At 38.5% G+C, this 10,913-nt stretch overlaps 1 protein-coding gene across 1 annotated transcript; it reads right to left on the bottom strand.

The window, feature by feature from the left end:
* Positions 1-5,439: 5,439 nt before the first annotated feature.
* LOC115734113 (heat stress transcription factor B-3) lies at positions 5,440-7,437 on the bottom strand. The gene is made up of 2 exons (XM_030664699.2): positions 6,906-7,437; positions 5,440-5,976 (listed from the first exon to the last, which is right to left on the bottom strand). Exons 1-2 carry the CDS (start codon positions 7,164-7,166, stop codon positions 5,449-5,451), a joined length of 789 nt encoding a protein of 262 aa, XP_030520559.2. The 5' UTR covers positions 7,167-7,437; the 3' UTR covers positions 5,440-5,448.
* Positions 7,438-10,913: the final 3,476 nt, after the last annotated feature.

Here is a 10,913-nt window from a genome sequence, read left to right on the forward strand (position 1 = left end):
CAACTTTTTTTTTTGTTATTATTTTTGCTCCGAAACTGTTCCCTGAAACGGAATCAGAATTAGAATTATTATATTATCAAACACGATTCTCATTCTTTTTTGTTCAAGATAACAAAATTAGAGAATTGGAATCGTTACTATGCATGCCCTAAGACGTGCAGACTAAATTCATGGCAATGTCGACAGTGCGCGAGTATGACTTTGCGGGATTTGGATGTTGTCGCGTCAAAAGGATCTCTCAGTTTGAATCTTGAAAGTGAATAGATGAGACATAAATGGGCGACTGAGACATGGCAAAGAACGGAAACGGGCAGAGAAAGAAGCCGATCCAATGCCTAGAAAGCATCTCTCAGTTTGAATCTTGAAAGTGAATGGAGGAGATAGAAATGGGCGACTGAGACATGGCTAAGAATGGAAACGGGCAGAGAAAGAAGCTGATCTAATGCCTAGAAAGCAACTCTCTGTTTGAATCTTGAAAGTGAACGGAGGAGACAGAAATGAGCGACTGAGAAAAACGAGAGGAAAGAGACACCCCTCGTGGGTCTCCTCGCCCGCCCGGCACAAACATAAATTCCAAGTCAAATTAAATTAAGTTGGCTAAAGTCTATCCTCCAGAAACTGAACTGTCCAGTCAGGTTCACACCTTAAATTGCTTCCGTGAGGTTACTCCAATGTCCCTTCATATAACTAAGCTCTGACAGAATGGTTCAAAAAGGCAACGAGAGTTATTGTTTTTTTTTTTTTTGAACGACTAGACTCCACGCGTGACCAGAAGAGTGGACACATGGTATGGTCTTTCCTAACCTGCAACAAATTACAGTAATTCCCACACATTCTTCATTCCTAATTCTCAAGTTTCAATCTACCAAAAAGCTGCTGACTTAGATCCGACCTCAACTGCAACAATCAAATGAACAAAACAAGTACTCCGGAATGTACGTAGTTGACAATCTTGACATCCGAGGCAGATGCTTCTTTTTCAAGGAAAAGAAAGATATCGGGCTCACCTACATCGAGTGTGAATGCTAGAAAAACTTTAACCCAGTGGACGGTGACTCTCCATGACAAAATGATCCACCAGTGGTCCCCTCCTCTCTCTCTCTCTCTCTCTCTCTCTCTCTCTCTCTCTCTCTATCTATCTACTTCACAAGTTCTTTCGGCAGAAACCATGTAGGTATTGGAGAGACTTTGGGAAAAAAAAGAAAAAAAAAACAGGGTTCAACGTTGTTATCATTTTGTCAGATTGTCGTTGGCTGAGAAAAATTTTAGCTGGACTCATTCTCTCTCCCCTTCACGGATGCGGTTAAGCATGTACTTGGGTCTCTCTTCCTTTGGAAGCTCCCATTTCGGTAGGTTATCCGAGCCCACGACACGAAACTGAGCTGCCAAATTCTTGCTTAGATTGTTGACACTTGAGACGGAAATCGATCCAATTAGCCATCTACCCCATGAGAAAATTTGCCGACTGCTTTGACATTGTTCGTGTGTTTTTCTCCTGGAATTTGGAGAGGAAAACGGCAAGTTTGAAAGCTCTTGTTGGGGAAGCTTAGATCGCATCGTCATATTCAACATCTGTTCCCAATCAGTGGCCCTAAGTACATTTGCGGGGCTGCTGGAGGAGTTCTCGTTGGTCAGATTGGTTTGAGGCCTTCTTGTAGGAAAAATGGGTTTTCTTATATACGTGACTTATTATGCGGTTCATTAGATTGAGCGTACGTTTACGAGGCTATATAAATCGATTGGATCCGTTTAGTTTAATGAATCCGGCATGATGGTTATTCAATCACTCAACCAGCTCTAGAGTTTCCCTAATCTCGATTGTACCCTTTAATCATCACAGAGAGGAAGCGAATCATTTGTCGTATAAAGATTCTCCAATGGCTCTCCCAAACTCACTGATACAATAGGTTCGTGACTTGTTTGGTACTTTTCCCCTGCAATGTAAGTGTAGTGCAGCAGAAAGTGATATGCCCTGGCTAACTTAAAAGCAAATGAAGTAAACTATTCTGCATATTGTCTTTATGATCATAGAATACCTTGTCTTTGGCAAGCTCAGATCACACTTTGAATAAGATAAGATTAGTTGAGCCCATTAGACAAGACCAGGGCAATTATTCCATAAGTAGTATCTTAAACTTCACGAGTCGAGGCAAGAAAGAGGGAGACAACCCTTATCAATCCTTTTGACATTTCCCTCTTTGCGTTTCACATGGAACGGATCAACGTAGGAACAGCTACATCTGACAGGAAACCATACACCAGTTTCTATCGAAAGGACTAATTCATATAGGAAAATGACCCATTGATTTATTCTCTGGAGTTGGAGAAGTGCTTATTTGAGTCACGCAACAATGTGATTGGGACACAAAAGAAAATAAAAAAATCAATAGAATTACAACAAAAAAAAAATCAAAATATTTTAAGAAAAATTACAAGAATTGTCCACGTCAATGCCGGCCGTGTCACGTAGGACAACCGGTGTCGGGTCGGCGGTTGCCGGCCAAGATTGGCCGAAAGTAGATCTATCAAAGGGATGAGTCGGGTGGCGGGCCGAAAATGGTCGGACTCATATTGACCTATTTAACCGTTTCGACCCATATCCATGCAATTCAAATCTAATGACTCATACCCGACACAACACATATTGCTAAAACACTCCCTTAATTAATCAATTTTTTTTAAAAAATTAAATCTTATAAATGTTAATTTTTTTTATTTTTTATGACCAACCCAACAACCCATACCCGACCCAGAAGCGGCGGCCGACCAGACTTTTAATTTGTTATTTAAAAAAGAAAAAGAAAAAAGAAAATTATCAATTACAAATAAAAAAATAAAAATAAAAATATATATAACACATAAAATCTATTCGAGAGGCATATGAATCGGTTGACTCAACGAATAACATCCATAAGCTAAATGGGTTGTACATGGATTTGCCTTTAAACCCATCTGCAACCCACGTATAATTAAGTTTATAAATCAAACCCATCAACAACCTATTTATTAAAACTTGACTAACACATATTGAAAACATCTTATTGAATAAGAATTGGAATATATATTTTCAACTCATTTTGACACATCTAGCCGAAAGGATTACATTGACAAATCGTCAAAATGATTATGAGTAAATTAACTAAATTGAAAAGTGTAGCACCGAATTGGTATCCGTACAATAAGTTTAGAATTTCTTTTTTTTTTTTTTGTTAATCTATCCCCGTAGTCAAAATTTTGATTGGTCAAGTGGATTTTAACATGCCCTATTGAAATCGTTGTGCTCTTGCGGAATATTTGTTGCATGGGATTCGATTTAATCAACGATCAACAGTTTACGCGATGCATACATCTCTCTCTCTCTCTCTCTCTGCTGTCAATTCTTCTTTTATTATTTTTATTATTATTATTATTATTATTATTATTATTATTTGAGAAAAAAAAATCATTTTGCCAGGTCACGTTCGCACTATACATCTTCACGGGTCAAATAAGGTAGCCGCTGTATCTTCTCCATCCCCTCTTTTCCATTGTTTTCGAAATATATTTTATGTCCGGATAATTGATTTTTTAGGAATTCCCAAGACTAATTATATAATCATTTATTTCATGGCGCGTGTTTTATAACTTTCTTGCTTTATAACAATTTTTTTGTGACTGTAAGAATAACAGCACGTTGTGGGCCGCAGATTTTTAAAAAAGTGGATCCCACAATAATTATTCATTTTTTTGTAGCTCACAATATGTGAAATGTCACGTGAGTATATTCCTACGATCATTTTTTTATTTATATTTAGTGGTTATGATTGATTCTAGAGTACTATGTACTTTTTAAAAATATGTCGATCTCGTTTTTCGCGTGCCAAGGTGAATATCGTCTTTTACTATCCGATAAGGTCTGAAATTTGTTGATCCTTTGAGGGACATATAGACCCTACCAAAATCATCACTTGGCCACTCCGTCCCAAAAAAATTCAAGGGAAGCATCACCGACCGTTTGAAATTTCACAAGAATTTTTCGAGAAAATTATCTAATCACCCATAAATCTATTATACGGCTACCGATTCAGTTCTGAACTTTTTAATTTCGCCAAATTTCAATATAGTCTTTCTGGCTGATCCTTGCTGATACAGCCATGTGCCCATAAAGGATGGTTGGCGATAATTAGACCGTCATGTGAGTAATTCCCAACGAAGATCGATTAAAAGACTAAATTGAAATTTCACTCAAAGGTTTAATACTATATTGAAAAAATTGTAATGTTTATGACTGAATGAGTAATTTTCTCGAAATTTTCTATTTAGGTAACATTTCCGCGCAGCAATACTTAATGTATCGAGTAAGTTTTCTCTTAAAATCTCAATTTATTTTCACAAACACTGATTTATGGCAAAACATAAGCTTCTTGAAAATGCTCATCGCATACGTAACAACTCCTTCGAAAAGAGGTCCACTCAAAACAGAGGGCCTCACGCTTACAATTTGCTAAGCATTGTCACATCCTAATTTTCTTTGATTTAGTTCACTAGTTGCTCATTTGCAAATTAAAAGACGAATTAAAATTTCCATGAAAATATTATCAGGTTATCAATAAATTACCTGAAAAATGGAAAAAAAAAAACCACGTCTAGTTTTTTTCACCAATAACTTTGTGAATTTGGGAAATTACCAAAAAAATCCTAAACTTATTGCACTTATGCCAATCTAGTCTTAAACTTTTTTTTTCCCAAATTCATTTCTAAACCTTTTGCATTCGTGTTAATTCAATTCTTCCCTTAAATTTTGCTCGAAAATTTCTGATGTGATGCCGCGGGCATTGACGTGGCCAATTTTAAATTTTATTTTGAATTTTTTTAACCTTTTTTTCCTCTTTTTTATCCTCTTTGAATTTTATTTTTAATTTTTTTGTCTTTTTCTTTCCTCTTTTTTATCCTATTCTTCTTCCCCCTCTAGCTGGCTGCCGAGCCCAAGAACCAGTCAAAGGCGAGGGCCGGCGAAGAATTGGCCGGAAGGACTAGTTTGGCATAAAAACAAAAAGATTTAGGACTTAATTAAAAAAAATATTTAGGAATGAATTGGCACAATTGCAATAGGCTTATAACTTTTTTGGCAATTTTCTCCTAAAAATCTTGCCCATACTTTTTATAATTTACTAGCACATAAAGGAAGAAAATCTATGTTAGAGCACGGAACAATAGAAATATGCTAAAATTCATTTCGATGCCACAGAAAGTTACACATCTATCTTGATCAGTGAAACTCCTTTCACAGTCGCATTTCGATATATACATTCATGCACTGATTTGTATCACTTGAATAAAAAACTTATGGCCACTAATCTTTTTTCCTTAAAATCATAGTGGCCTTCCTTCTTCTTCTTTTTTCTCCTGAGTAATTATTTTCTCATGCTACTGTATAATACGATGATATATTCCTTTTTAAAATTATCATCACTTGCATGACTGAGAAAGCAAAATACTTGCGCTCTCTCTAAAACCTGCACCTTTCCTCTTCCTCTCCCCTCTCTCATCACCTTTAACCTCCAATCTCACCCCAAACAACTTCAGCCCTTCGCCGCCGTTGTTTTCCTCCTCTTCCTCCTCTTCGCCGCCGCCCTCCCTGTCCTCGTGCAGCCCGTACTTTGCAACGAGCTCGAGAAGCTCCTTGCACTTGTGCTTCATGCTGGTGAGCTCGGAGCTCAGGGCCCCGTTCTCCTTCTTGAGTCGCTTGTTCTCGTGGACGAGGTTGCCGTACTCGGACGAGGAGGAGGTCGACGACGACCTCTGGTCTTCGTCGGAGGATTGGTTGTTGTTGTTGTTGGCGTCCTGATGAGCTCGCGCTGAAGGGTTCGAGCTCGGGTTTTGCTGCTTGTTCGCCCAGGCTTTCCGGCGCCGGATCTCGCAGAGAAGCTCTCTCTCCCCCTTTCGGAACATGTCGTTGGAGAACTCCCATCGGCTCGTCGCTACTTTCCGGAAGCCCTATAATTTAAGAAAAAGATGCAAATTTTTACACAGATCAGCTCTTGCTATCCTAATGACATGACAAAAACAAACGAAAGCGATTGGAAAAAATCGGTATAATTACCGAACATGATAAACCATATCGAAGCAAGTATTATCACCCGAACTTCTAATTAACGAAATCGAAGCAAAGCGACACTTCTGTCTACGTATGATTCTGCATAATCCAGGATCATACGTGTAGGGTTTCCAGTACATGGGGGGCAAGACAGAGGCAAGACTAATGGGAACGGATGCTTAGAAGTCAATCTTGTCCGCCAAAAATTTTTTGGCTGGAAAAATCCAAACTTAGAGATAAATTTCTCCTCGAGCTAAAGAGAAAATCTATGTGTATATGTGATGTTAGACCATTGGTTCAATTTATTATCAAGTATAGATGATGTTACGACTTTGACTGGCTTATCTTGTGCTGACGTGTGCTTTGAATAGTCTGCATTCAGATTAGCTCAGGTGACCAAAATGGGTATATACACATCAAATACGTATATATATATATATACGTATATGCACTTTATATTTAAAACCTCTAGAAAGATGATCAAAGTTGAACTTTGATGATTGAAGGTAATTCAAATCCAACACAGATCCCCAGTCAAACTAGCCTAGCTAACATGTGTTGTAGAACGAGACTAAAGATCACGACAAAATCAACGCATGAAATTTTTACACTTCCCCATTTAACTTCAAGCAATTTTTTTTTTTTTTTGCCTTTTCTTACTTTTTCCGATTCATATGTTCCATGATGCTAAAAAACTTTTAAGTTTAAACATAGTTTGGCTATTCACATGACACGAAAAATTATCAACCCTTTGGAATTCCAAAGGATAATAATACGTCGGGAAGATTGAAAAAGAGTGGACGCAAGCGAGCCTTTTTGTGTTACGCACATAAGTGTTGAGCTGCCTCACGAAGCTGGAGAAGTTGCTGTGCTTGAAGAGCGTGGGGAGGAGATCTCTGGCGAACTCCGCCGGCTGCCACACGACAAAGGCGGTGCCCTCGGCGTTCCACGATATGACGTCGTCAGTCGCCGGGTCCTCCACGAGCATGTACGTCTTCAGCAGGAACGGCGGGGGGGTCGACTTCCTCACGTACTCCAGCAGCAGGCCCTTCTTCTCGGTGATATAATCGCCGCTCGCCTCCATGATCATATGCAATAACTACGCAAAACCTCTCGGCGTATCTCTCTTTATAGGATTGAGAGGAGATGAAGAAAGAAGGAAGGAAGGAGAAGAAGGTAGTCAATAAGGATGAGAGAGATGATTAGAAGAGAAGAGAAGAAGGGCAGTTAAGAACTCCCAACCCCAGCAATAGAAACCCAACACGATTCCACAGTTCATGAGATTTGCAAGAGTTGCTTTTTGTTCTTTCGTTTCCTCTCTCTCTCTCTCACACAAAATAGAAGAAGAAGGGTTTGATTTAGAGGCTCATCTCTCTTCTTATGTATGCTCGAGAAAGATCATGGAACGATCCCAACTTTGGAAATTCCTCTGTTTCCTTTGTTTATTTCAAGTGTGTGCGCGAGGAAAAGTTGTGCCTTGGGCGTAGACTTCTCTGGGGGGAAAGTCAAGTTAAATAATTTGACAGTCCGCACGTAAACCCTAGACAAGTATGTGTGGTGGGAGTCAGGGCGCTAGTCCAAATAGAACCACCACCAATTCGATTCTATTGCCACATCGATGGACGCATGATCCATCGCACCAACCAAAAAACCCTTTTGCTGAAATTCCTCGTTTGGATGGCGTACGTTGTTTGACCGGTCGTGTACAGCGGACAAAAGAAATCTTGAAAAGACAAAGGGGCGTCTCATTCATATACACGGTTTTGCAACTTAAGGGTCCATTTGGATGGGAGAAAATCGGATGATAAAAGGAAAAATCGTTTTTTAAGAAACATGATTTTTCTATATTTGGTGATACGAAAACATTTTCGATGTTTGGATTTCGTTCGGAAAATGATTTCGATTTCAAGACTTTATCTAAGACAAAAAGAAAATTTAATTTTTTTTTTCTTTTTGGGCGAGCTCGTCCTCGCTTGCGGCAATGATCACCGGCCGTCGCCATGGCCAACCACTAGAAGAGAAAAAAGGGGGAAAAAAAGAGAAATATTCAAAATTAAAGCATACAAATATACAAATATAAGAGCTATGAAACATAAAATGTGAATAATATAGAAATAAAATAGTAAAATAAAATATTAAAAAATTCGAGATTGGTAATTTGGGAAAAGTATTTTCACCTCTTTAGATTTATGAATTCCCTTTCCCAATTGAATGCATGAATTTTCCACTTACTAGAGTCATTCTCTACAAGCCAAACGAGCAAAAATCAGGAAATTCAATTCCCAAAAAAATATTTTTACTAAAACAAACGCACTCATAATCATATATATACGAATATACAGGAAAGATCGTACGAAAAAGTCTTAAATATTTTGTAGGATTTTAGTCGGCACGGGTGAGATCTTTGGCAAAAGCCAATTCGACCACTGTTACGAGGGGGAGACAAAGACAAGAACACGATCAGTTTCTTCGATCTGGTCGGGGAAGTTTCGAATGAGATGGTGCGAGGACAAAAGTGGTACTCCGAAACCTTCCCGTGGGTTGAAGCTTCCATGGAAATGGGTCGGGGCGGGGGGCACGTGGGGTGGGTCGTCTTGCAGTGGCCCATCAGATTTTTTTCTTCCAAAATCGAATAATTACTTTGTTTAATTTCTTCTTGGTGTGCTGCACTTTCGCCGACCCTTTTCTTGGGTCGATTTCGAATTAAATTCGAAATTTTTTTAGTGTCTGACGTGAGAGTTCGTCCATCCAAAAAGCTTCCGACGGTTGATCGATGAATTTTCAACCGCCGTGATCTCATCCACTTGGACGACGTCGTCTCCTGCGTCACCACCTCCTCCTCCTTCTTCTTCTTCAGAGAGAGAGAGAGAGAGTATCTCCTCTGACCCTAGTTGCAGAAACGCGTTACGTAGAAAACTTAACACTCAAAGTCAAGGGGAGGCATTTGCAAAGAAAAAAGCCGAATACGCGGGTGGAATTTTGGGTACGCGATTCGAGTCCCCCATGACCGAAAAATCGTGGTGGAACTAGTTGAAAGCGAAGGTCATGCTTGAAGAAGCTTCGTATCAAGGGACCAAGAAAATTACCAAAATAGTTATAAACCTATTGCAATTGTGCTAATTCGATCCTAAATCATCATTTTTTTTTTGCCAATCGAGTCGTAAAGCTTTTGCATTTGTGCAAATTCAATCCATCGGCCGGATTTCGCATTGACATGAATAATTTTTAATATATTTTATTTTTATTTTTTTTTCTTTCTATTTTTTTTCCTTCCCTTCTTCCTCTAGCCAATCACCTAAACTAATAAATTCGAAAAATAAGTAAATATCATTAAGAATTATTCACGTAAACACCGGCCACACCACGCGGGACGGACGAGTCCATGTTAGTAATTTCTAACCGGATGGACTGAATTAATACAAATACAAAAAATTTAGGACTCAATTGGCAAAAATATAAAAAAAAAATTATGACTAAATTATCTCAATTGTAATAGGTTTAGGACTATAATGATAAATTGCCCCAAGGAACACATGCACGTTCATTTTTCTTTATCACGACCTCTAGCTCTAGAAGTTCTGTTTCGATCATTGAATTGACCTTTTCCAGCTATAGTGCTTCAATATAACTTTCGCTCGAAATTTCAGAGTTTGAAATTGGGCTTTGGTTTAGAATTAAACGCCGCGAATCTTTAAAAATACGGAATTAACGGTTGGAGTCATCTTATACCATTTGCATTTGATAAAAGGATGAATTGTTATCCCTAAGGAAAAGTCAACAAGGCCATTCGGTCCAGTTTAAGTAAGAACGGGCACCCTCTTAAGTTCTAGGAAAGAAAAGCTTAGAAAAAGGGGTCAAACAATCCATGCCAGATCATTGCTTTCTTCCAGATCCCAATACATAGCATTAAGAGTAAATTTGGAATATGGTTTAGTTGAATGAACGAAACCAGAGATTGGTTAAAGATAAAATAACCAAGGTCCGCGAAAATCTGCTACAATTCAAGACTTCGAAGTCCCGAGAATGTAAATACATATGGGATGATAATAACGCTAATGGTTTATAAATTTTGATCCAACGTGCAACGTGGTCCTCGAACTCTTGATTTGAGAAATGTGATCTATTAACTTTGGCCAAATGTGCAATTTCGTCCTTGAACTCTTAATTTGTGCAATATGATTCATTAACTTTGGATCAATGTGCAATGTAATTCCTTCCTTGGAATTTTCTTGTATTTAACGTAGTCCTCAAATGATGATAAATATTCATTGCAATTTATAAGCCATATGAAAGTGTTTAAAAGTTTCAAGAGCACATTGAACACATCAAAAGTTTAAGAACGGTATTACACATTGAACCAAAGTTCAGTGACAATTAGGTAACAAAATTCAGTCATAATTCGTATCAAACTATATATATAACAGCCGGTCGAGGACAATGCCACGCACATCACGTGAGAAGGTAAATCACGTGTACAAATTCGTTTTTGACACCATCTTGAGAACGAGGGGCTCAGCGCGAACGGTGGAAGGAGAAAAACCAACCAACCAACCAACCAATCAATTAATTAATTAATCAATACATAACGATTTGTTATCTTAAAAAAAAATTAATAATTGGGAAGTTTTGGAATGTAGTGAATTTTGGTGGGCAGCTGAGCTTTCTTGACTCGAGCTTTCAGAAATTTCTTTCTTAGTTTAAGTTTGTAATCAGCCGGTTTTGTCACTGTACACACGTCGTCAAAGCCAAAGGAGCGATCCGCAGCTTGTGCTCCCATTGGCCGATCAAGGGATTGCGTAGGGTGGGGGCCCACCAATCACGGCCGAATTCGTATCTA

Source organism: Rhodamnia argentea, chromosome 10, assembly GCF_020921035.1.
Source record: "Rhodamnia argentea isolate NSW1041297 chromosome 10, ASM2092103v1, whole genome shotgun sequence".
NCBI classification, from domain to species: domain Eukaryota; kingdom Viridiplantae; phylum Streptophyta; class Magnoliopsida; order Myrtales; family Myrtaceae; genus Rhodamnia; species Rhodamnia argentea.